The sequence below is a fragment of the Archocentrus centrarchus genome, chromosome 24, assembly GCF_007364275.1.
Source record: "Archocentrus centrarchus isolate MPI-CPG fArcCen1 chromosome 24, fArcCen1, whole genome shotgun sequence".
NCBI classification, from domain to species: Eukaryota; Metazoa; Chordata; class Actinopteri; order Cichliformes; family Cichlidae; genus Archocentrus; species Archocentrus centrarchus.
In genome coordinates, this window is record NC_044369.1 from 3,325,734 (window position 1) to 3,353,524 (window position 27,791).

At 41.7% G+C, this 27,791-nt stretch overlaps 2 protein-coding genes across 3 annotated transcripts; both read left to right on the forward strand.

Moving 5' to 3' along the window:
- Positions 1-1,794: 1,794 nt before the first annotated feature.
- Positions 1,795-12,516, forward strand: LOC115774421 (cytochrome P450 2K1-like). Of its 2 annotated transcripts, none has more exons than XR_004019191.1 (9): positions 1,795-2,097; positions 2,230-2,392; positions 2,478-2,627; positions 2,717-2,877; positions 9,994-10,173; positions 10,418-10,559; positions 10,716-10,900; positions 11,921-12,093; positions 12,172-12,311. XR_004019191.1 is itself a non-coding variant. In XM_030721700.1 (9 exons), the coding sequence occupies exons 1-9, from the start codon at positions 1,840-1,842 to the stop codon at positions 12,357-12,359; spliced, it is 1,569 nt and encodes a 522-aa protein (XP_030577560.1). In that variant the 5' UTR covers positions 1,796-1,839; the 3' UTR covers positions 12,360-12,516. The 2 variants fall into 2 exon arrangements, 1 of the variants encoding a protein (XP_030577560.1); XM_030721700.1 differs by having other exon boundaries at positions 1,796-2,097; positions 11,952-12,093; positions 12,172-12,516.
- Positions 12,517-14,794: 2,278 nt separating this feature from the next.
- Positions 14,795-25,798, forward strand: LOC115774392 (cytochrome P450 2K1-like). The gene is made up of 9 exons (XM_030721654.1): positions 14,795-15,055; positions 15,228-15,390; positions 15,490-15,639; positions 15,726-15,886; positions 17,282-17,461; positions 20,732-20,873; positions 21,056-21,240; positions 24,815-24,956; positions 25,037-25,798. Exons 1-9 carry the CDS (start codon positions 14,861-14,863, stop codon positions 25,222-25,224), a joined length of 1,506 nt encoding a protein of 501 aa, XP_030577514.1. The 5' UTR covers positions 14,795-14,860; the 3' UTR covers positions 25,225-25,798.
- The last annotated feature ends 1,993 nt before the right edge of the window (positions 25,799-27,791 follow it).

Consider the following 27,791-nt stretch of genomic DNA (forward strand, 5'->3'; position numbering starts at 1 on the left):
GAAGTGGAAACATTATGCTTTGGGGCTGCTGAGGGTCCAGGACAACTTCACCACAGCGAGGGGCTAATGGATGAGGCCATGTACCATAAAATCATGGATGAGAACCTCCTTCCTTCAGCCAGAACATTGGTTCCATGCATTTTCCACAAATGGTCAAGGGTGAGATCGGAACATAATAGTATATTTCCCAGCATGCTCCCTGATTAAATATTTTCAAATAAAAACTGCATTTAGTTCAGTTAAACTAAAACCAAAGAACATATAGATGCTGTCAAGCATATGTGCCTGGACTAAGCTAGGGTTGGACAGTAAGATGTTCACGTTAGTGATGGGTCGGTCACAAACGATCCGGCTCTAAGAGCCGGCTCTTTGAAGTGAACGACGGGAGCCGGCTCCGGATAGTGAGCCGTTTCTTCTTTCTTTTCCTTCATTTCCTTTTTTTTTTGTGTGTGTGTGGAAGCCACACGTGATTGGTTAAGATGAATGGTAGCATGTGATCGTCCACTGAGCGGGAGGGGACGGTCTATGGACACACTGCGCAGTGAGTAAACAAACACCAGAAGGGAGGGGCTCCTGCAAAATGCACTCGGAGACAGAAAAGAGCCAGAGGAAGTTGCACGTTACATAGAGGTTACACGCGGGAACGGTGAGCAAAAATGAATGACGGAAAGCATAGCAAAGACTGGAAACATTTTAACCTTATACCTTCAAACATGTCAAACGAGACACAGCGTACTTCAAAAGTGCCGGCGTTTGCGGACTCCCAGTCACAAATACCGTAATACCACTACATGACTGTGAAGTGCAATTTCTGAGCTTTCAGGAACCGTTTGAATTTTTTTCGATAGCACAAATGGTCGCGGAGTTACGGTAAAAACCCAGCTGATCAAGTTCCTTTGACCAGCTGACTCTGCAGTGAGATGCTATGTCTTAATCAGCTGTTTGCGGCTCGTAAGGTCAGGAAACCCGCGATTCAGCAGCAATCGCCTGGCGTTAAAGGATGATTCTGATAGACAGAGTGTAGACTGCAAATTTAAAATTTAATATCGAGCAGGCTGCACAAACAACCTACATAGGTATACTGTATACGAACTGTTCATCCGTCAGTGTAATTAGAAGGACAAAACAGAGCAGGTCATCAGGCAGGAGAAACAGGATCACCTCCTCAAAGCCCCTTGTTTTTCAGATTTCCAATGTTTTGTTTTATAATTTGTATTTGGAGCACTCTATTATATGTTGAGTATATAAAGAAATGTTTGATATAGGCCTAATGTATGTTTTAACATTAGTAATTCATTTTACACTTTTTTTTTTAATTAAAATCTAAGGAGCCATTTGGGAGCCGAAAGATCCGGCTCTTCTTTGGGAGCCGAGCCTTAAGAGCCGGCTCTCTGAAAAGAGCTGGAATTCCCATCACTAGTTCACATATCTTAGTCTTGGTCTCTGTGTTGTGCCACTTCCTGTTTTATTTTGATAGCGTCTTTGGTTCTTGTGTTTTGGGTTTAGTTTTGCTTCCTGTGTTTCGTGTCAAGCTGTTTCCACTGTTCTCATTCCCTGGTATGTAAATATTGTCTGTGTTCACATCAGTTTGCTGTCGCGTTGTTGTCTATGGCTCTCTGTTTGCTGTGTGTGCGTTTCCGTCTGTTTAGTTAATGTAAGTTTTCCCAGTTCTGTCAGCAATTAAAAGCTGAGGTTAAGTTTGTCTCTGACTCCTGCATCGTGGGTCCATCTCCTGCCTGCCACACAGCCGACCTCTCTCCCCCTCCCTCCAACCCACCTGTTACAAAACCGTTAACTCACCACTCCAAAAGTCTCAGACTGGTGTGCTAACCATGGTTGATGTACCTCCTTATTCTCTCACAGTGCTTGAAAAGTTCTTTCATCCAGAAAGCCATGGAAATATTAGCTGCTTTTGCTCAGTCCTTCAACGCGGTCTTGTTAGGGGCTCTCGCGGTTCTCCTGCTCATTTTTTTCATCATTGTTTCAAACTTCAGTTCCCAAAGGAACGGGAAGCAGCCTCCAGGACCCAGAGCGCTTCCCGTGCTTGGGAACCTGCTGCAGCTGGACCTGACAAGACCCTACAACACATTACTGAAAGTGAGCTGGTTTTTAGACTATCAATGGTTTTTTTTGTTTTTTTTTTCTGTCCTTGTTTGAGCTGTCCAGGCAGCACACTGACCTTTGGCTCCTCTGATGTGTGTGAAAATCTAAACATTCTGCTCTTCTTAGTTAGCCAAGAAATATGGCTCAGTCTTCACAATCTACCTGGGACCCCAAAAGGTGGTAGTCCTGGCAGGATTTAAGACAGTGAAGGAGGCACTTGTTGACCATGACGATGTGTTTGGAGACAGATATTCAATCCACATTTTGAATGAATTTAGCCAAGGACACGGTAAGGAAAAAATTTTTTTTTTCTCGTACATTTCCAGCCTTATCTTGTGTCCAAGTTAAACTACTTTGTGAGCATTTCTTCTCAGGGATTTTATGGTCCAACGGTGATTCATGGAAAGAAATGAGGCGCTTTGCATTGACTACTCTGAGAGATTTTGGGATGGGCAAGAGAGCATGTGAGGACAAAATCACCGAAGAATGTCAACAACTCATTGAGGTTTTTAAGAAATTTAAAGGTATAGTTTAAATTTGTTGAAAATGGGATTGGTTTGTATTGCATTAATGGAAATGTTGCTCAAATATTTCACTTTTTGGAATTTTTCAGGAAAAGCTTTTGATACAACTCAACCAATGAATCATGCAGTGTCTAATATTATCTGCTCCATTGTCTATGGGAGCAGATTTGAATATGATGATCCAGAGTTTACAGCTTTGGTGGATCAAACAAACAGAAATGCTCAAATCTTTGGATCACCTTCAGTACAGGTAGGTATATTTTGAAGTTTATACAGTTAACCTGAAGTGTATATAAAGCATCAACTGTTGCTACTAAATAGGGCTGCAACGATTAGTCAACACTGTCGACAATAAAAATATTTGCCGACGAATTTAATTGTCGATAATAGCCGTTTAGTATTACTGGTGATTTTTTTTTTTTTTTTTAACGTAGTCAGACATCTTCCTGTCCGTCTATCTCTGGCGAGTTTCACACATGCGCAATCCGGTTAAGTGATGACGTAGAATTCCATTTCGGGGTCCAAACTGTCATGTGATCAATTTTCCGGAATTCCGTGTCCCTGGTTGTTTTAACTCGAAAAGAACACACTCAGCTGTGATTTTACCGATGAGAAAGAGAAGCCGAAATGGCTGCAGTTGATAAGGTATTGTAGATCATCCAGATGAATGAATGTGCGTTTTGCAATGTATGTACTTTACTGGATGCCGTACTTGTGGCAGCGGGGGCTCCACCCATTGGTGTTCTTAGAGGCAGACATGTTGTGAAACTGTCGTCTTCAGGCTGGCATTAAAACCACTGTTAACAAAGTCAAATCTCCTCACTCATTTCGACATGGTGTCAGAAGATGTTTGGATCTGCAGAGCGTGAGTCCGTTTTTTTTCTTCCTCTTTTTTTTTTCGCCAAACATTGAAAGTCTCGCGGCTTGCAAACTATGGCGGAGGGATTTTGCAGACCAGACCCGCTCCGTTTTGAAGGAGACATCGCCGAGAACTGGCGTATTTTTGAGAGGGAATACGACATCTTCATTGAAGCAGCACACACGAATAAACCCGCTAAGACAAAAGCGTACATCCTCCTCAATCTCGCAGGAGCAGAAGCCATTGAACGGGAGCGTTCGTTTGTATACGCCACAGAAGTTAGGGCGCCAGGTGACGGCGGAGCCGTCCTTGTCCCAGCCGAGTCCAGGGAAGATCCTGAATGTCTCAAACGCAAATTTCGAGAAATTTGCAATCCACAAAGTAACAAAACACTAGAAAGGCACAAGTTTAACACTCGAAATCAGAAACAAGGTGAGACAATGGAATCCTTCATCAGCGAGTTGAAAATCAAAGCAAAAAGTTGTCACTTTGGAGAACTAACAGATGAACTGATATGCGATAGTATTGTGTGTGGCATCAACAATGATAGTGTAAGAAAGGCCCTGATGCGTGATAGTAACTTAACCCTCGCTAAAGCCGTTTCTATCTGCCGTATCCACAAAGCGACTGAGGAGAACACCAGAGCCTTAACAAAGCAGGCGGCAACAGTGGATGCTTTACAGCCAAGCTCCACTAGAGGGCAACATAGGACAAGACATAACCAGACGGGAATACATAACACGAAGTTAATAACACGCTGCAATAATTGTGGAGGCAGCCACCCTGCCCAAAGAGATAAATGCCCTGTATTTGGCCAGCAGTGTCACAGGTGCAAAAAGATGAATCACTACAAAAAACACTGCAAGTCAAACCCAGCTAGTCAAAACCCTGAAAGAAAAAGCTTTGTGAAGAAAAGCTATGCCAGAAAATCAGTGCATCAGCTAGATGTAGAGCCACCAGAATATGCCGTCACGGATGATGCTTTCTATGTAGATGGCGTATCTGTGGACACTGTCAATAGAATGGAAAGTCGAGATGAAGGATATGTCACTTTGCACATAAATGACAAACCAGTTGAAATGAAAATTGACACAGGAGCAAGATGCAATGTAATCGCAAAAGACACTTTTCAACAGCTTTCAGGAGGAAACATCACACCATGTGGCAAGACCACAAATCTAGTGGCTTATGGAGGCAGCAAAATAGAAACTGCAGGTCTAGTCACACTGCCTTGCTACTTAGATGGACAGCAACACACGTTACCTTTCTACCTCGTAGAGCGTGATGTTATACCACTTTTGGGATTTCGTGCATGTATGCAACTCGGACTTGTCACACTCAGCCCACGTTCACCAGGTCAGTACAGAGACCAAAACAGGCTTCATAAAAAATATCAAAGGGCAGTACAAAGTTGTATTTAGTGACGAACTGGGAGAACTGCCAATAACCTACTCCATGACACTGGATCCAGCTGTGCAGCCAGTTGTCCGTCCAGCACACCGTATCCCCTTAGCAATGCAGGCACGAGTAAAAGCTGAACTCGACAGCATGACAAATAAAGGCGTCATTACCCCCATCGCTGAGCCCACGGACTGGGTTTCATCAATGGTCGCAGCACACAAAAGAGACAAAGAGGAAATAAGATTGTGCATTAACCCCAAAGATCTGAACACTGCTTTAAAGAGACCTCACTATCCCATGTGCAGTGTGGAAGAAGTTGCCACCCAAATGTGAGGTGCAACTCTGTTTTCAGTACTCGATGCTAAGAACTCCTTTTGGCAAATAAAACTGGACCAAAGGTCATCCATGTTGACCACATTCAGTACACCTTTTGGACGCTACAGGTTTCTCCGCATGCCTTTTGGCATAAGCTCTGGAAGTGAAGTTTTCCAGCGCTCAATGGAACAACTGTTTGCTGGCTACCCATGTGCCATTATAGTTGATGACATTGTGGGAGGTCGAGACACTGCAAAACATGATGCAAATCTGAACAAAGTGCTTGAACGTGCACGTGAAATAAAACTCAGACTCAATCCGCAGAAGTGCAAGTTTCGCCTTGACCAAGTCTGCTATGTGGGTCACATGTTCACAAAAGAAGGTCTAAAGGCTGACCCCACAAAGACAGATGCAATCACAAACATGCCTGTCCCCCAGGACTCTCTCACCGTGCAACATTTTCTTGGCATGGTGAACTATCTTGGGAAGTTCATACCAAATCTCAGCAGCATTGCAGCACCGCTCAGGCAGCTCACGCATAAGGACACTGCGTGGTGCTGGCTCCCTCAACACCAACAAGCATTTGAAAATCTGAAGTCATGCCTATCCAGCTCACCAGTCTTATCGTACTTTGATGTAAATCCATTGATTTACAAATCCGCTCATCCATTGAATGCCTGCTGACGTACTGTATCACAGTATGGTACGGCAGCTGCACTGAGGCAGACAGGGTCAGGCTTCAGAGGGTAGTCAAGACAGCACAAAGAATCGTTGGCTGCCCTCTCCCCTCCCTGATGGACATCTACACCTCCCGCTGCATCAGCAGAGCCAGGAACATCATCAAGGACAGCTCACACCCTGGCTTTGACCTGTTTGACCTGCTGCCCTCTGGCAGGCGCTACAGGTGCATCAAAGCCAGAACAAACAGACTCAAGAACAGTTTCTTCGCCAGAGCAATCACCACCCTGAACTCACACACTCACCCACCGTAACTGTGCAACACCCACATCTCTGTGCAATATTATATTATTCATACTGAACAATATCTAACATTCCTATATTGTGTAATATCCAGTATTCATTCACTAGTGCAATATTCATTCACCAAGTGCAATATTCATCATCTTCATTATTATATGTATACACATATTTACTTTTCTTACAATGTACAGATGCACCAATGTATGTATATATTTTTATACATTCTATTTTTTGTATATTTTACACATTGTTTATTTTCTGTATATCTCTTGATTATATTGATTATACTAGATTATAATATTTTTATAATATTTTTATTTTTATTTTAGAGAGTTTGATTTTCTGTTACATGGCACTGAACAGGAGTGGCCCTCCAATCTCATTGTACATCCTGTATAATGACAATAAAGGCATTCTATTCTATTCTATTCTAAAGAAACAGGTGACACTGACCTGTGATGCATCTCGTTACGGACTAGGTGCAGCATGTTTGCAAGATGGAAAGCCCGTCACATATGCATCTCGCACTCTATCAGACACAGAGACTCGCTATGCGCAGATCGAGAAAGAACTTCTTTCAGTCGTTTTCGCATGCACTAAATTCAAAGACTACATCTATGGCAAGCGCACAGTCATTGAAACGGACCATCAGCCGCTGGTCACCATTCTAAAGAAGCCAATCTACACAGCTCCAGCCCGTTTGCAGAGGATGTTACTTTGTTTACAAGCTTACGACATCATCCTGGTCTACAAAAAGGGTAAGCACATGTACCTGGCCAACACCTTATCATGAGCCCCAACCAGCACTGCTTCTCAGATATCAAGTGCTCACAACTCGTTTCAAGGGATGTCTGTTAGTTTTATCTCAGCAGCCAGGCTCGAGGTACTCAGAGCACACATGGGCAGAGACCAAGTTCTCCAAACTCTAGGCGTATGATCCAAAACGGGTGGCCAGACAAGGAACACCAGGTACCTCCCTCTGTACAACCATTCTTTCCCTACCGTGATGAGTTAGTGGTGGAGGATGGCATTGTTGTTAAAGAGCACAGACCAGTCATTCCAAACTCACTGCAGCAAGAGTACATTAAAATCATGCATAGAGGTCACCCAGGCCTCGAGTCAACAAAATGCAGAGCCAGAAGCACAGTATTCTGGCCCAACATGAACAAGGACATTACAAAAGAGCTGCTGCCTTGTGCAGTATGCAACAGCACTCCTCCACACCAACAAAAGGAACCGCTGACACCACACCCTGTCCCTACCCTGTCATGGTCTACAGTCGCCACTGACATTTTTGAATGGCACGGCCAACAGTATGCAGTACTAGTAGACTCATATTCAGGGTGGTTTGAGATAGATCTTCTCTGCGACACTTCGTCAGCTACTGTAATCAAAAAACTAAAACGGCACTTTTCTGTTCGTGGGGCACCCCACACCCTGATCTCAGACAATGCCAGACAGTACACAAGCCAACGTTTCCAGCAGTTTGCCAAACAACGGGACTTTGTCCACGTCACTAGCAGTCTGGAATATCCACAGTCGAACGGACTAGCTGAGCGTGCGATCCGCAGCGCCAAACAGCTTATGGAAAAGTCGTACAGAGGTGGAACGGACGTGTTCCTCAATCTGCTGAACCTCAGCAATATTCCTCGTGACAAAACGCTAGGATCACCAGCAGAACGTCTCATGTCTCGACAGACACGCTCAACCTTTCCAGTCAACAATCATCTTCTAGCACCCGCCCCAAAAAGCACAATCCAGGTCGCCACCCAGCTTCAAAGGAAGATGATCATTCAAAAACAGTATTATGATGCAACTAGTCGCCCACTACCGCCACTTGCAGAAGGGCAAGCTGTTCGGTTGCAGACTTTAAACGGACACGACCGCCTTGGCACAGTGACACAAGTGTGCAAGGAGCCTCGTTCCTACATCGTTGAGTCCAACGGAGGCGTTTACAGGAGGAATCGCCGCCACATCCTTCCCGTTACCGAGACACCACCACCTCGACACGTCGACCCTGGTGACTCTTGTTCTCAGCAAGCAGTACCGGGTACAGCGGACACGTTCCCAACTGCACCACGACCCTGGTTACCCCACCCCTCTCAGCTGACCACTCACCACTCCATCGGGGAGCAACATAGTACTCCAGCTCAGACATCCACCAAAGTGTCACAAAATGATACCCTATATGTGACACGCTCAGGTCGGATTTGTAAGCCAAATCCAAGGTATAAAGACTGAACTGTATGATATGTTCTTGTGTTAAAAAAAAAAAAAAAGCAGTAAGGGCAAGATGTGTTTGTTTTCAGTTTTCATCCCCATTGTGTCCAAGCTAAAAAAAAAAAAAAAAAGTTTGTTATATTTACCAGTGTGTTTCTAATGCAATTCTGGGTACAAAGCTGTACAATGTTTCATCAAGAAGTTTATCATTACCTGCCAATTTTGTGCAGGATTGTTTACATTAAGACAGCTATGTTTACACTGCTAGTATGTTATTTTATAGAAGGCCCAGACTAAAAGGAGATGATGTAGATCATCCAGATGAATGAATGTGCGTTTTGCAATGTATGTACTTTATTGGATGCCGTACTTGTGGCAGCGGGGGCTCCACCCGTTGGTATTCTTAGACGCAGACATGTTGTGAAACTGTCGTCTTCAGGCTGGCATTAAAACCGCTGTTAACAAAGTCAAATCTCCTCACTCATTTCAACAGGTATGTTACAATCATCTTTAATAGTGACCAGTCATTGGTTATACTAGTGATGAGAAAATGAAGCTTTTGTGAAGCAATGAGCCACTTGGACCAATTGTTTTGAAAATAGGTTAATTACATACGTGAAGCTTCAATTATAGTGCCCTCTCCTGGAAAAGTGCAGTGTTTTCATCTACACACTTGCATGCACATGCTCAGACACCTCAATGATCTGAAGCAGCTTCGCATTGTTTTAGGCGCACACGTTATGACCGAATATCATATCAGGTTCTGTTTACAAATAAAGATGGATGAATGTGTGTTGTGTTATTGAGCAGAGTGCTGGGAAAACATGGCATTAACTGGGTGTGCTTGTGTAACTGCCGCTTTTACATTAATATTGATACGACAGTGTCCGTCATCACGTTGAAAGGACGAGCCAGCAAAGGTTGTCTTTAATTCATAACTCAGCAGTAACTGTTGGTAATAACAACACTAAAACTGTGTGAATATGAACCTGGCTGACTGTCTCGCTCTCGCTCCTTCACTCGGAACCAGCGAATCACCTGAACTAGTGATGAAAGTTTGAAACCGAAACTTCGAAGCTTGCTTCAGGACTAAAAAAATCACGTGACATATGACGTCCGAAGCAGCAACTGCTTCGTTCTCGGAATGAATCACCTGACTGGTTCAGGTGATTCGCTGTTTACGAGTGAAGGAGTGAGAGCGAGACAGTCAGCCATGTTCATACTCGCAGTTTTAAAGACTATATATATATATATATATATATATATATATATATATATATATATATATATATAATTTTTTTTTTTTTTTTTTTTGTGGTTGGAAAAATGGACCGTTAAAGTTACATCAGCAGCAAACCTGATTAAAAGTTTTGAATGAAGTATGTGTTTATTACCACATTTTAAATAACCTTATGCTAAATGTAAAAGCTGATAGCTAAGTAAGTGCCATTTCATAATTATGTGATAATCCGGTTACTCGACTAGTCGTTTCAATAGTTGATGACTAATCGACTATCAAAATAGTCGTTAGTTGCAGCCCTACTACTGAACAGGGTTATATTAAATCACTGATGCAAATATGTTTTGCAGCTGTACAACATGTTTCCATCATTGCTCAAGTGGATTGCTAACAGGAAGGAATTCCACAGAATTGCTGCTGCCAACATGAAGCAAAACCTCACCATCATCAATCACTTAAAAGAGAATCTGAATCCACAGATGAGCAGAAGCTTTGTGGATGCCTTTATGCTTCGCAAGCAAACACTGGAGGTGGGCATTTCTGTTATCTCAAGTTGATATTATGGAATAACTTATCTGGAGGTATATGGGGGTGGGGTGGGCGTCCTGTCAGTCACTTGGACTTGAGCTTCTGACCCACTTTATGTGCATGTTAATGTTTCTTGCAGTATTTTCTGTTGTGTCCATGGAGAGGTCGTTAGCAGAGAGGTGATCATCCACTAAATGGCAGTGAAACATAGAATATTTTAAGCAAATATTACTTTTGTCTCTGCAGGAATCTGGGGTTACCAACAGTCACTTCCATGATGATAACCTTTTGATAACAGTCATGAATCTGTTTGCTGCTGGCACTGAGACGACATCAACCACACTGAGATGGGCACTTCTGCTTATGGCCAAGTATCCAAAGATACAGGGTGAGGAGCCTGAGTAATCGGTACACCAATTATTGGGTGGGGTGGTGGCTGCCAACTAAATAAAATCAAATGAACCATGGGGCCGCATTTTGCGAGTATAGTGGAGCGTTTTAGTCATTCTAATAGGGATGAAATTTGTGTCCACTTATCTCCCAGATGAGGTCCAGGAGGAGCTGAGGAGGGTCATAGGAGATCGCCAGGTGCAGGTCGCTGACAGGAAAAACCTGCCCTTCACTGACGCCGTCATCCATGAGACGCAGAGACTGAGCAGCATCTTCCCCGCTGGACTTCCTCACAAAACCACCCGAGACATCACTTTTCAAGGTCACTTTATCGAGAAGGTAAGACTGAATTATACACATACTGTGGCAAACCTGACCTGTACCAAACATCTAGTTGGAAACAGTAAATGCATTATGGATTGTGATTCTGGGGCAAAACTGAGCAAGTTTCATGCTCTCAGGAGCTCAGTGAATTCCAGTGTGGTACCATGATAGGATGATACCTGTGCAACAAGTCCAGTTGTGAAATTTCCTCAATACTAAATATTCCACAGTCAGCTGTTAGTGGGATTATGACAAACTGGAAGCGACTGGGAATGTCAGCAACTCAGCCATGAAGTTGTAGGTCACGTAAAATCACAGAGTGGGGTCAGAGGATGCTGAGGGTCACAGTGCGCAGAGGTCACCAACTTTCTGCAGAGTCAATCACTACAGACCTCCAACCTTCATGTGGCCTTCAGTTTAGCTCAAGAACAGAGAGAGCTTCATGGAATGGGTTTCCATGGCAGCTGCATCCAAGCCTTACATCACCAAGCTTAATGCAAAGTGTCGGATACAGTGGTGTAAAACATGCCACCACTGGACTCTAGAGCAGTGGAGATGTGTACTCTGGAGGGATGAATCACACTTCTCCATCTGCCAATCTGATGGAGGAGTCTGGGTTTGCTCCATCTGAAGTGTGTGTGTCCCTGCTGACATGTTCAGTTTTATAGGGTTAAACCCTATGGATTAAGAATGGGATGTCACTCAAGTTCATATGCATGTGAAGGCACACTTTTGGCAGTATAGTTTGTTACATATTTGGGGGGGGGGGGGCTGTTCAGAATAAATTATGAACAGTTATCAAACTCCACCAAAAAGAACCTTGAAGGCAGGTTGGCCACCAAACACAGGGACAGGACAAAGTTTGGAGCTGGAGCAGAAGTGTGTGTGTGTGTGTGTGTGTGTGTGTGTGTGTGTGTGTGTGTGTGTGTGTGTGTGTGTGTGTGTGTGTGTGTGTGTGTGTGTGTGTGTGTGTGTGCTATTTTTGTTCTCATCTCGGTACCTTTTTGTGCCTCCCTGCTATCATTCACAATACAGAGTCTCTACAGTTTGTCTGTCACTTCTGCAGGGAACCACAGTGTTTCCTCTCTTGACATCTGTCCTGCATGATCCCGACGAGTGGGAGAGACCACACAGCTTTTATCCTGCACACTTTCTGGACAAAGAGAAAAAGTTTGTCAAGCGAGACGCCTTCATTCCATTTTCTGCAGGTTTGTGAGCTCAGAAATTACAGATGAGGTTACATGTACTGGCAGGACAGCCTAAGTTTTTCTTGTTCTCGCTTGTAGGTCGCAGGATTTGTCTTGGAGAGGGTCTGGCCAGGATGGAGCTCTTCCTCTTCTTCGTCACCCTCCTGCAGCATTTTCGTTTCACTCCTGCACCTGGAGTTTCAGAGGATGAATTAGATCTGACGCCCAGTGTGGGCATTACACTCACCCCTCCACCTCACAAACTCTGTGCTGTTTCCCAAATATGAGGACGAGGCAGTCTTTGAGTGTGTGAAGAATTCACCTCAGTTTGATTCAAATTAGTCCGTCGTTGTTGTTGTTGTTTGTATGGCTGCAAAATAAAGCAATCACATGTCTGCAAATTAATTCACTTCTGAATAATTTCATTTCAAGGTTATTTTCATGCATGTATTTACCTTTTGCCTGTAGTACAGTCTGACTAGTTCTGTGTAATGTGAAAATTAAGATTTAATATAGAATTGTGATCAAGACATTCAGTGTCGGTCTCTAAATTGCTCATAAAGATGTAAAGGAAACCAAGGTTTTCGCAAATTACAAATCAAACTAATCAACACTATTTAGTGTGACAATTGCATTACATTTATTCACATAATATAAATTGTGTGAACAAAAAAATGGACAACCTCTGTCCCAATACTTCTAGAACACACAATTACATAAGCAAATCTGGACTCTCTGACCACTTACTAAGGGGGGAGTGATTCACAACCAAACAGCAATGACCTCTTTCCAACGTTTCTTTGCCTTATTGACACAGTTCAATTCTAAAAACTGGGCTCAGTTTCTCCAACAAGCCAAAGTTAAGTTCCAAAAAGCACCTCATGCATGTCAGTGAATTACCACTAGATCATAACAAAGATGATGGGTGATGAATGCAGAAATTTAAAAAGAACACACATATTGGCTCCTCTTGTCTCCCTATTAAAATCCAGAATTGGGGGCCAAGCAGCAAGACTGCAGGCACCCGTACTGATTCTAGGTTTTCTTATCTATATTATCTTTTTCCTCTCCACTGGGAGTCTATGGTACATTAAAAGTTTTGCGAGATCTATAAAAAAAAAAAAAAAAAGTTTTGCAAGATCTTGCAAAAATATATCTTTTTTTTTTTTTTTCCCTCCCATGTCCCTTCCGGGGTTCCGTACTATGGCAGCTTCTAGAACCATCTGGTCAAAAGTTGTAAAATTTGGCGGACTTCCTCAGGACAGTCTCATTATGATTTTCACCAAGTTATGTGCCATTAGCACTCTAACACCACTATTGGGGCAAAGATGGATTTGCATTTGTGATCGTAACTTGGATCGAGCTGAGTTAGGGATGGCATTTTTTTTTTTTTACCATATTGGATTTTTTTGAAAATCTTTCATAAGTTTTCACTGGTGACAAAGTTTTTCATCAAAAGGAGCCAGTTGAGGTGGTTCGGGCATCTGACTAGGATGCCTCCTGGGTGCCTCTTGGGTGAGGTCTTCTGGGCATGTCCTACCAGAAGGAGGCCCTGGGGTAGACCCGGGACACGCTGGAAAGATTATATCTCTCGGCTGGCCTGGGAATGCCTTGGGGTCCCTTTTCCAAAGTGCTTCCTCATCCGAGCCAATCAAAATCGGTCGCAAAGTTGTCAAACAGGAACTGAGCTCATATTGTACTACTTACTACCACCTGTACCCTGGAGAAACTACTCCATGCATTTTTGGACGCCATGCATTTTGAGTCTGAGTGGGACTCCACGAAGGAGTCAAACTCAGTCACCTACAGCATTTCCAAGCACCTCGCAACGATCTTGTCTCCACTTGTATGCAGCACACCCCATCACATTGAAAACTCCACAGACCTTACCAACAAGGTCCATAATCTTGCAAAAAAAATGAATAAATAAAAAAACTGTGCAAGAACAAAAGGACAACCTTTGCCCCAGTAAAGATCAAACTAATCAACACAACTGTGACATTTTTTCTTACCCCTGCCTTTTCTTCTTTTTCATTCTGTTCCCTTTTTTCTTGTAACATTCAACCACTAAAATAAATTATTCTGTTCAGGAATGCAAGTATAACTGTAATCTGGCATCTTAATTAATAAAAATCATACTGTGCTTTACAATTTTTTTCACAGTAAATTTGAAAATTCATGGACAATTATATTGTAGAATTTAAAATATTTCAATTAATTTAAGACAACAAAGGTTTGTATGTGTTTATCTTTTGTATTGGGCACACTGAGTTTATGTATAATGAAATGTGCTGTATAAATAAAATTGCCATTGGTGTTTATAATTACCAAATTAATTTTTTCTGTTTCTGTAATGGTTAATCTGTTAGTGGGCACAAGCTCCTTAATGAAAACAGTAAAACAAAACAAAAGAAACACACACACACACACACACACACAAATGAAACAAATGACGTGCTATCAGCACTGGGACAATATGGTCAAATTTCTGCATCTTTAAGGACTCTGGCTGCTGCATTTTGAATGAGTTGAAGTCATCCTGATGATTTGGAGAGTTAAAATAATCTCACTTGCATGATATGGAAGCATCGATCTATTTCCAAGAGTGCAATGACCAAGTATCGACTGCAACAGTAATCATTTACTTTTTATTTGTCTTGTTAATCCCACCTCCTGTACTGTCTCTTACTCCTGTTTGGTAAACAAAACAAAAAGACTTGTTTCATCCAAAAGACTGATTCTCAGTGTCTTAGAACAAATAACCTCCAGTCTACAGTTTGTTTTAGTCATGGACACGTTAGATTTTTTCCTCCAGTTTTTCAGTTCTACCTCGTTGTTGGGGGTTCTCACAGTCCTCCTGCTTATATTTTTCACCTTTTTCTCCAGTTTCAGTACACAGAAGCCTCCAGGACCCAGACCACTTCCCTTGCTTGGAAACCTGCTGCAGCTGGATCTGAAAAGACCCTACAACACATTACTGGAGGTGAGGAATTTACTGGACTAATCTTTGAGGGTCTTTTGTAGATTCAGCTCACCTTGCAGCTCTCAGTATGAATATAGTTTTATTTTTGTTTTTGTTTTGTTTTTTTATTTATTTTTATTTATTGAAATTCTTTGGTGTATCTGAAAATATGAACATATTTTGCTGCACTTAGTTTTCAAAGAAATATGGATCAGTCTTCACCATCTATCTGGGACCAAAAAAAGTGGTGGTTCTGGCAGGATACAAGACAGTGAAGGAGGCACTTGTTGACTATGATGACGTCTTTGGAGAGAGAGTTCCATTGCAAATTTTGGATGATATTAGCCAAGGCCATGGTAAGGAAAAAATATTACCAAAATGTCCCCATGTTTTATCACATCTGTCACCCTTACTCTGTGTGCAAGTCAAACTACTTTGTGAACATTTCTTCTCAGGGGTTTTATGGTCCAACGGCGATTCTTGGAAAGAAATGAGACGTTTTGCACTGACTAATCTCAGAGACTTTGGGATGGGAAAAAGAGCAAGTGAGGACAAAATAACTGAGGAATGTCAATACCTCGTTGAAGGATTTAAGAACTTTAAAGGTGTGGTTTGATTAAAGCGAGATGAATGGTACATTAACTGGAATGTTATGCATATATTTGACTTTTTCTCATTTCCCTTCCCACAGGACAAGCTTTTGATACAACCAAACCAATAAATTGTGCAGTCTCTAATATTATCTGCTCCATTGTATATGGCAGCAGATTTGAATATAATGATCCAGAGTTCACATCGATGCTAAATCGACTGAATAGAAATGGTAAAATTCTGGGCTCTCCTGCGATACAGGTATTAACTTATACTTTGTGAAGCTTATGCACTGACTGATTTTGAAGTACATGAAGAAAAAAACTTTTCAGTGCTGTCAAAAAGTGTTTGCCCCCTAATCTGAGTTCTTATTTTTACATATTGTTAGCCTAATAGCATAATGCCCTAAGTCATATTTTGGCATATTTTGAGATACCTACCTAATTCTACTTTGCTAACAGTGTAGATTCATTTAGACAGATATCTCAATTTTGGCCAAAATATGACTTAGTTACATGTTTCAGATCATCTAACATATTTAAACTAGGGGTGGGACTTTAACGCGTTAATTTCGATTAATTAATTACGGGGAAATTAACGCGTTAAAAATTTTAACGCATTTTAATCGCACTTTGCACCGTGGAACGTTTCTCAGTGCGCGAGTTCCCGGCATACAGATTATATCGACGCACAATGTCCAAATTAGGGGCCGCATCCTGCGAAGGACCCGGCCCACGTCTTTCGCAGCCCATGAACACCACAAAGGCCGGAAGTGAGCAGCTAGCCTTCATATCAGCTGCCGTCACCTCTGCCTAGCTCATGTCGCCTAGCAACCGTGAGTGCGAAGCACAGCTGTGTAAAAGCAGCTGTTAAACGGAGAACGAACTTTTTCTCCTTTTTGTGGTTTAATTTTAAGTCTTTAATTCAAAATAAGCTGTTAAAACAAGCATAACACATTTCAACATCAAGGAATACAGCTGAGCGAATGATTAATTTCCAACTATAACAAGTGAGACATTAATGTTGACTAAAACTATCCAGTTATGATGCTGAACTTTAATTTCAGGAGTTTGCTTATCACAGGAGCACTTCCACCCTTCATTGGTCTGTGTAGTAGACTGGTGGGAAAATAAACAACATTTTGAAGTTTAAGCTTATGTATATTGATTCATTCATCAACTAAACTTAAATTAATATTTCTCATGTCAAATATTGAAATGCGATTAAAATGCGATTAATTTCGATTAATTAATTACAAAGCTTGTAGTTAATTCGATTAATTTTTTTAATCGAGTCCCACCCCTAATTTAAACATAACACAAAAAAATATATCCAAACTTTCCTGGCCCTATATGAAAAATTAATTGCCCCCTTGTTAAATCATGAATTAACTGTCATTAACCACACTTTTTTGAAAGCTGAGTTTAATTTCACTAGTCGCACACGGGCCTGAATATTTCCAGACCCGTTGAATCAAGAAATCAAATAACTAAAAATATGCAACAAAATTAAATAAATACACATCAAGAAGAGCGCAGGTACATGCATTTGTGCACTTTGACATCAGTCACTGCATGAAGTACACACCATAAATTACTGATTAATTGTTGTAACTGCATAATGTTATTTTATTTACTAATGCGCGATGTTTGACAGATGGATGACATGTTTCCATCACTCTTCAAGTGGACCGCTGATAGGAAGGAATTCTGCAAACTGACTGATGTCAGTAGGAAGCAAAACCTCGGCATCTTCAACCAAATTAAAGAGACTCTGAATCCACAGATGTGCAGAGGCTTTGTGGATGCCTTTTTGGTCCGCAAGAAAATGCTGGAGGTTAGCATATCTATCATTCAATTAAAGTTTTTTTTTTATATAGCACAAAATAACAACAACAGTTGCCTCAAGGTGCTTCAAGGTAATACCCAACAGTAATAGTGAGAAAAGCTAACAATCAGACATCACTCTATAAACACCACTCTGCTGGATTTGGGCTGTGTCCAAAGCAATGGGCTGTATCCTTTGAGGGACACAAAGTCTTAGAAGGCCGGAAGTTAGCAGCTGTTAAACTGGACGGTCTAGCCCAGGACGCCCTGGTCCTGTCACCTTGCAACTGTTTTTCAGTTTTCAACTGTCTTTCAGTCCAGCTTTGTACAGCCATTTGTAGGCTTTTTCAATATCGGCTTCTTCTTCAATCTGCCGGTGGTACATGCGTGCAGGGACCTATCCCTCCATGATGGTTCCTGTTCTTGCTCCTCTTCTCTCTTGGGTTTCTGCTGCCTGATGTATTCATGAAGCACATGCTCATTAGTGGCTATCTTCCTAGTGGATCTTTGCTGTTTCATCCCATTCAGTGGTTTTGACACTTTCTAGTCTTTTGCCTCTTTCTTTCTGCTTAGCATACAGTCTTGGGGTGCTGGATTTGGCATGAAACCCTCTGTACATGGTAAGGAGTTTTGAGTGCTTGAGTAGAGTAGAAAAGCCTTATATAAGAAGTAGTCCATTTACCATTTCCCTTGATGTCAGCGGCTTCTATCGCCTTATGGTCCCCATTTACCTGTTGGATTCCAAGGTACTTGTAGCTGTCCTCAATGTCCACAATGTGTCCTTCTGATAGTGCAATCCCTTCAGTTCTGACTACCTTCCCTCTTTTTGTTACCATCTGACAACACTTCTCCAGTCCGAATGACATTCTGATGGCGCTGCTGTTGATTCTAGTGGTGTGAATCGGTGAATCAATGTCTTGTTCACTCCTGGCAGCTTGATGTCATTCATGTAGAAGAGGTGGCTGATGGTTCCTCCATGACATAGTTGGTATTTGTAGCCAGTCTTCTTAATTATCTGGCTGAGGGGGTTCAGTCTAGAGCATCTGCTTGGTAAATCTCACACTGACCTCTAGTGTTGTTCTCCACATTCCTATTGAATTCCTGATGAAGGCTCTTAGGGTTCTGTTGATCTGGGTTCTAGGCATTCCAGGATCTATGTGTGAGGCATTGAGTCATAGCTTTCTTGTAATCAGTCCAGGTGGTGCACAGGTTGATCACTTTGGTCTTACATTTTCAAGTGACCGCTCTATCTACCGGTAGCTGGTGTTTTGCTCCTCTCGTGTTACTGCCAATTCCTTTCTGGGCCCTGCTCATGTACTGAGCCATGTTCCTGTTCATTTTAGCTGCTATGATGCCTGACAGGAGTTTCCATGTTGTGCTGAGACAAGTTATTGGCTAGTAGTTGGATGGGACTGGTCCTTTCTGGGGATCCACATTTAGAGAGAACCAAACACAGCATATTAGCACAGGTTTTGAAGGGGTGATGATTTTGATTTGTTTTGCAGCCACAGCACCTTGCAGTCATTAAATAAACCATGAAGCATTTTAGAGTGAAATGGGAGGTCATCTGTCCAACATTTAGAGCTTGATTGAAATTACCTCTTGCTACAGGACAAGGGCAGCAAATCTAAAAAAGAATGGCTAAAAAGAAAAGAACTGAGGTGTTGCCCAGACAAAGTCCAGACCTCAACTCAGTTGAAATGTTGTGCCAGGGCCTTAAGAGAGCCATGCATAAAGGAATGACTGTAAACCTTAATGCCCTGAAATGTTGTAAAGAAGAGTAGACCAAAATTTCTCCAAAACAATGAAACCTGATAAAGTCATATAGAAAATGTTTAATTTAAGCTATTGGTGGTTCTAGAATCTGTTGATAGGGTGTACTTAGTTTTTCATACACTGCTTCTGCATTTTGTTTTGTTTTTTGTTAAACTATTAACTGTAGTATGTCATGTTGTCCATCTGAAGTTCAATTTACCTAATATTTAAACATAATAAGGATTTGATGATTTTTTAAAAAAAAATTATGTCCTGATACCTAAACGTTTTGAATTTAATGAGGATATACTTTTATTTTAACACGACTTGTGCCTTATTACACCCGGCATACATGTCATGGCTCAGCTAACAGGTGGACTCAAACAGGGGACTTGTGACTAAAAGGTCAAAAGATTTATTTACAATTAAGATAATCAAAAATTGCGCAGTGTGAGTCGCCAGACAACAAAGTCCAAATCAACAAAAGGGCAAATCCATACACATCAGCAGGGGTCCAAGTCCACAGAACAGATTGACCCAAAGGAAATCTCTCACAGCTAGTGATGGCAGTGCGACACTGAAGGGTCGATGTGTTCTTCAAACCCTGGGATTACAATTCCATAGAACCACTGCTTTGAAGCTTGATTTGGGGTGAAAATAAATCACGTGACATATGACGTTTGAACCAGCAACGAAGCAGTTGCTGGTTCAAACGTCATATGTCACATGAACGAATCACCCGACTGGTTCATGATCCAGTCAGGTGATTCACTGACATCACATCTTGTTACAAGCAAAAGAAACAGAACAAATGATATTTTCTGCAAATGTAAAGTAGATTATTGAGGTGTGCCTTTGCACATGTGTGTAATTAAAAGTATTGCACTTCTCCAGGAGAGGGCGTTGTAACTGAAGCTTTTGTGAAGCACTGAATCACTTGAGCCAACTGTTTCGAAAATAGGTTCATTACTCGAAGCTTCAATTATAGCGCCCTCTCCTGGAAAAGTGCAATCCTTTCAATTACACCCATGCATGCACACGCTCACACCTCAATGATCTGAAGCATTTTTGCATTGTTTGAGGCGCACACGTTATGACCAAATATCATGATATCAGGTTCATTTACAAAAAAAGATGGATGAATGTGTGTGTTGTGTTATTGAGCAGAGTGCTGGGGAAACATGGCATTAACTGGCTGTGCTTGTGTAACTACCGCTTTTGTGTTAATCTTGATACGACAGCGTCCGTCATCAAGCAGTGGTTCTATGGAGTTGTAAGCCCAGGGTTCGAAGCACGTATCGAAGCTTCAGTTTGACGCTCTAATCACTACTAAGAACCCTTTCAACTATTTGTAGTTGTGCTTCTGGCCCATGTTATTTGCAAGTTACTGTTAAGTGTCTGGTAGTATTTTCTGCAGTATTTTGTATAACAAAACAGTATTTGCTCACTTTGTTTTCTGCTACCGAACCCCATCAAACTTTGGGATTAGATTAGCTTCACTAAGATTATTGCTACGTGTCTGCAGGAGTCTGGGATTACCAACAGTCACTTCCACGATGATAACCTTATGCTAACAGTCATGAATCTGTTTGCTGCCGGCACTGAAACAACATCAACTACACTGAGATGGGCACTTCTGTTTATGACCAAGTATCCAAAGATACAGGGTGAGGAGCCTGAGTAATCCATACTTGAATACACCAATGAAAGGATTTATTGGGGAAAAAAAAAAATCACAAAATTAAATCAAATGAAGCATGTGACCTTCATTCATTTATTGAGTATAATGGAGTGTTTTAATTAGTCTAATAATGATGAATTTTGCCCACTGCCCTCTTTTATCTTCCAGATGAAGTCCAGGAGGAGCTGAGGAGGGTCATAGGAGATCGACAGGTGCAGGTCGCTGACAGGAAAAACCTGCCCTTCACTGACGCCGTCATCCATGAGACACAGAGACTGAGCAGCATCCTCCCCGCTGGACTTCCTCACAAAACCACCCGAGACATCACTTTTCAGGGTCACTTTATCAAGAAGGTTAGACTGAATTATACACGTACTATGGAAAACCTGACCTGTACCAAACAAATATCTTGTCAGATAATATAACTGACTTGTCAGTTATGTTCTGTAAAGTGAAGACCAAGACATGTTAGGGAAGCTAGGTCAACCCAAATCCAGAGGGAAGGAAAAAAGAGGTGGGGGTGGTTTTTACTGATTCATGTGATGGCAGAAAATGGAAGAGCTGATCACACTCAAGACAATGCTTACAAAGCACTAGAGTACCAACTGCACTTCCAAGGAGAGATCATGTTTCTCCCATATTAAACCCTCTTCATTAGTTCCCTGTTAAAATTAGAATTCAAATAATTGTATTAAATGTTGCTGGTGGAGAAAAATGTAATGTACTCACATTTAAATAGCGCCTCACTAGTCTTACGCTCACATTTTTAAGCATACATTCACAAAGCACTTACCGTACTTTCCGGACTATAAGTCGCACTTTTTTCATAGTTTGGCCGGGGGTGCGACCTATACTCCGGAGCGACTTACATGTGAAATTATTAACACATTAACCAAAATGCTCCAGCCACTTGACATCTCCGTGAACCGGAGCTTTAAGGCAGTCTTGCGTAACCTGTGGGAGCAGTGGATGATGGATGGAGAGCACAGCTTCACGGCAACTGGGAGAATGCACCACCCAACTTTCCTGTAAGTCATTGGAATGATCAACAAAGCATGGGCTTCAGGGACAACCGAAACCATCCTGTCGGGATTCAGAAAGGCCGGAATAATTGGAACTGCAGCTGACGACGAGTCTGACGAAAGCGACACAGAAGAAGAAGCGGCGCTTCGTCTACCTACGGAGTGTGCGGAGTTGTTTAGAAGCGACACAGAGGATGAAGCATTGTTCTTTACGCTATGGTTATCTGAATAACTGTTAATGTTACGTTAACATACCAGACACGTACTCAGTTCGTTGTGCGTCATGTAGCTGAATGTGTTACGTTAGCATAACGTAGGCGTAACCGTGTTCGCCCTTTTCTTTAATCCATTATTATTTTAAATTGCCTTTCAAGATGGAATGTCTGCTCTGGGTCTCGGATTCTATCAAATTAATCCCCCATGCGACTTATAGTCCAGTGCGACTTATATATGTTTTTTTCTTCTTTATTATGCATTTTTTGGCTCGTGCAACTTATACTCCGGAGCAACTTATAGTCCGAAAAATACAGTAATTCTATACACTTAAAACACTTCATCTACCTCACATTCATGGCCACTTAAGAATCAGCAGTTAACCTAGCATACATATCTTTGGGCTGTGAGAGGAAGCCGGAGTACCTGGAGGACACCCACACAGGTATAGGATGAAGATGCAAAGACCACACAGAAAGGGCCCATTGAGGGATCAAACCAGCAACCTTCTTGCTGTGAGGTGACAGTGCTAACCACTCTAGCACTATGCCACCCAACAGCAATTATAGGGTGTGATCATGTTTGTCTCATATTGGGGGTTACATGCAAATACACGCCAAAACCAGAATTTAAATAATTTTACTAACCAAGCTCAAACTCTTTGGCCTGCTGCCCAAACAGTTTATGACATAAAGCACCTAAAGACAACTGTTGTTGCGAACAGCATCATATAAATAAAACTGAAGTAAAAAGTTTATTGGAGTTTATTGGAACCCATAAAAATAAGTGCCATCAAATTGGCTTTTCTTTCTAATTTCCTACATCCTTGGGGTCAAAGAAACATCTCACGATGACTTTTTCAAATTTATTTTTAAATTAATTTTTTCAGCATGTCCACTGTAGTGGACATCAGGATGATGTTCATACAAAACAAGGAGCTGAACTGAACAATTAAAATAATTATTCTTTATCTCTCCACTTTGTTACATATTCCATATACACGGGGTAACTCTTTGAGACACCCCAACAGGAGATGGTACAGCCCAGTATCCTAACACCACAGTTTAAGTACATGAGCTATGCACAAATGAACATGTTAACATGCCAACCAGGCCAGGACCCTACAAGATGTTAATGCCAAGCCTGAGATGCAGAGGAGCGATAAGTCTGCAAAATGCAAGACTGGCACCAAGAAGACCCTGCAAGATCCCGAAGGAAAGCCATAATGGTGCTGTGATTGGTCCATAAGATGCTAGATGACCATGGAGGCAATGTCCAGTTGGCTACCACTGAGATACATCCATCCATGGAGGGACTGACTGACACATTAAGATGGCAGGAAATGTGGACTTACATGACCAGCAGCACAAATGGCCCGTGACAAGGCCCATGAAGTGGCCACACCTCGGACTGAGTGGCACCGTACTTGGGATAGGAGGAGAGTTCCCAAAAATGCATACCTTTGGTGAATGGCCTCTACAACCCAATGGGACAGCCTGGACTTTGACTGTCTTGGGTGTGCTGAAGACCCCAGAATTAAATCAAACTAAGACAAGAGGACCTGGATAGAGCATTTGGTAGAAATGCAGAGTTAGGAAAAAAGGATACCCCTGATCCTTCTGGCAAAAACCTGCAGCAATCACTGTGAAACCTCCTGGAAAATGTTATGAAGAAGAAGAAAGAAGAAGAATCTATTAGAAAAGCTGTTTTAAGGGAAAAGCATTTAAAATTAGCATTATTGAGGGGATCAAGGGGGGATGCTGAAGAGTGCCAAAGACTATGGAGGTTCCATGGGGGAACCAAGGGTCCAGACATGAGAACTGTAAGCCTGTGGGCACCTTTAAGAAACTGGGAGATCAGAGATGATTTGTCCCGATTGAGTGCTGAGTGACCTTGGACTGCCTGAATCGCTGCCACCATACCACACAGGGTAACTGCAGATTTGCCCAACTCCAGCTATCCTGGCTGTGGCTTTAAAGGGGCCAATCTGGTGGACTGCACACCTTGAGGCAAACAGTCCCCAGCCAGCATGTAGCCAGCCCCAGTGGATGGTGTGAAGTCTTGTACTTTTGTACTATCTTGTACAGAATCATCTCTGCCTCAGTCCTGTTACCTACAAGGATTTGGTCTCAAAGTACAAAAATATGGTTCTGACGTCTGTTACAGCTGACATTTGTTCAAAGACCATTATTTCAAAACATAAATGATTTAACTCTGTTTACAACAAAAAAAAAGTAACAATATTTGATTTACTTCTCCTATTTTCATAAAATATGCTTCCTGCAATGTCAGCCATTTTGGATTGAGAACAAAATAAAGTTCACAACATGCAAGCCTGTCACATGACCAGAAAGCCGGGGATGTGCCCTTTAGAGTACAACAGGATTTAATTGAGTTTCTTGAAAAAATTAAAAGTTGTGCATGAAAATGTAATGTTCACTACAGAGGACAAAAGTAGATATATCTGAAAAAAAGGGGCTAAAAGTTTGTCCATCTTCACCCTTCAGAGGTACATGTAGAACAATCAAGGTAAATTATTTACACTCTTTCTTGTATCTTCATCTGAAAGTAATTTTCCATCATAAGAAGCATGTGAATTTTCTTTGATCTGCATAATTTCAACTTGCCAATTAAGTTTGTTGAGTAGTAACTAAGTAGCCAAGTTTCAGTCTGTGTGTTGTTACTTCTGCAGGGAACCACAGTGTTTCCTCTCTTGACATCTGTCCTGCATGATCCCGACGAGTGGGAGAGACCACACAGCTTTTATCCCACACACTTCCTGGACAAAGAGAAAAAATTCATCAAGCGTGATGCCTTCATTCCATTTTCTGCAGGTTTGTGAGCTCAGCGGTCGCTGTTGAGTTTATGTCTGCTGACAGGACAGCTTAACTTAGCCTTTGATTCTCTCCTGCAGGTCGCAGGGTTTGTCTCGGAGAGGGTCTGGCCAGGATGGAGCTCTTCCTCTTCTTTGCCACCCTCCTGCAGCATTTTCGCTTCACTCCTGCACCTGGAGTTTCAGAGGATGAATTAGATCTGACTCCAAGTGTGGGCATCACTCTCAGCCCTTCACCTCACAAACTGTGTGCTGTTTCCCGAATGTGAAGAACAGATATTCTCCAAAAACCTTTCATGCTCTGTTTATAGATTTCAGCTCAGTTTGATGCAAAATTTCTGACTTATGTTTGCTATTTTAGGACAAATTATATGGAAAAGAACTAAACTCTTTTATTGCTGCTTAAGTTCCAAAGTTAATGTACTCACCAGATAAGTAAGCAGACCTTAGCTACCCTTTACCTGTAAAACAATGAACACACCCTAGAGTGCAGCAATAAGTAGAAAAATCACTTTAACTGAAACACTTGATGAGTCACCTTAGCAAGTACACCACAGTCTGCATGTGGAGGTGAGGCTGACTACAGAGTAGTAATATTATGGTGGCTTTTTTCACCATTACTTTTTTCAGTGTTTCCCTTTCACTCTTGCTGCTTTCCTTTTGTCACATATCTCTACAGACGATCACTTTACATGTTTCAAATGAAAGAAATCAGCTGTTTGAGTGTAATCGTCCTCTCCTTTAACAACAGTCTGGTGACCTTCTTTTTGTTTGTTTTATAAATATATAAATGCAACCCAAAAATGCCACAGTAATTAAATCACATTCAGAGAGAGAGGTGCTCTATGTGACTGATAAGAATGTACTACTTGTAGTACATTCTTATCAGTCACATAGAGCACCTCTCTCTCTGAATGTGACTGATAAGAATGTACTACTTGTAGTTTTCTCTGACACACACATACACACACACAAAAAGTTGACCTGCATATGTAATCTCCTGACCATTTCATCTTAACAGAATTAGCCAGCACCACTCAGGCCAGGTCGTTTTCTTGAAATATCTTTTTAGTGAAAATTTGTTTTGAGTTCGTAACCCAATTCTTCAAAAAATATGTTATTGATATGCTATTTTTTTTTTTTTTTTTACTTTTCTGCATTTTATAAAATTATTGTTTTTGTATTACTACCCCAAGCTTCCACAGCTGGGTCAAAAATGGCCCACATTAATTTCCTGTGGAATTTCATGGGAACTTTTGGTCCTCATCAACTGTGACTATGAGGAATAAATATTTTGTGGACCACACAGAGTGTCGCCCCTTAAGAAGATTATTTTACACAGCAAGAAGTGATACATGCTGTAGTGGCAATCCAACCACCAAAAGGCCACTTTTGAAAGGAATCTGTAGGTGAAAAGACTGAGGATGTCTGATGCAATGTCTGATACTTTCAACACTTTATTAAAAAACCTGGGTGCATGATGACGAGATAAAAGGTAAACTCCAAAAACAGTGCAAAAAGGGTTAAAACAGGGCATAACCCTCGTAACCAACCACACAGGGCCGAAACACTGTGTGGCTTCCGCCTGGCTCTAATGCACCCCACCTGTGCCCACCTGTGCGTATATAGAGAAAACATGCCATCTAAAACCCGTGCCCCCTGGTGTCCAAGTGACACTACTACATATCAAAATTGGCACTGACACATGTAAATATTATTTTCATTCTTTACATCAGAGAAGTGTGTGCATTCATGACTACTGTGTGAAAGAGTTTCTTATCATTGGTCATCAAATTAGCCTATCAGGGTATAAACACATGGAAAGTGAAAAAATGTGAGTGAACAAGAAACATCACCCTGCAGCTTCAGCTTATTGCAGCATAACTAAGGGAGGGTTCAGGATCACCTGATCCAGCCCTAACTATGAGCTTTATCAAAAAGGAAAATTTTAAGATGAGATAAGATAAAACTTTGATGATACCACAACGGGGAAATTTGTGCATTACAGCAGCTCAAGTACAGAGAAGAACAGAATGAGAGCAGCAGTTAAGGATAAAATAAATAAAACAAAATGAAATAGAATAAAGTAAAATAAAATACAGCCATCAATTAGCAAAAAAAAAAAAAAGAACACTATACAGCATACACAGTATGCATTATGAATGAGGAATGTAAATAAATATAAATGTATATCTAATATATGTAAATAGTGCACTGTATGCATAAAGTGATGGCAGTGGAGGTAAAGTTTCCAAGTGATTCATGACATCATGATGTGTTGTACAGTCTAACTGCTGTTGGGATGAATGAGCTGTGAAAGCGCTCCTTCCTGCAGCGAGGATGTTTCAGTCTCTGACTGAAGGAGCTGCTCAGCTCACCCAGTCTCATGCAGAGGGCGATGGGGGTTGTCCATAATGGAGGTCAGCTTTGCTAACATCCTCCTCTCACCCACCACCATCACAGACTCCAGAGGACATCCCGGCACAGAGCTAGACCTCTGCACCAGTCTTTGCTCCTGTCCCTTTCGGTGCATAAAGTGTCCCTTTCGGTTAGATATCCGATATAACACGACCCAGAGAGTCAAGGAAAGAGCTTAAAATCATAAAAGAAGCATACGAAACAAGGATACAACTGGGAGCTGCGGCAACATGATGCCTACCGTGGCACCATCCTGGAAAAAAAAAAAGAAAGCCTAATCTTAAAATTAAAGAGAGTGTCTGTCTCCCAAAACCATATGGGAGCCGAAGGCTCTGCCTCCCATTCTACTTTTGCGTATCATTGAAACCACAAGTAAACCAGCAGTCCAAGAGCAAAGTGCTCTATTGGGGTGATATGG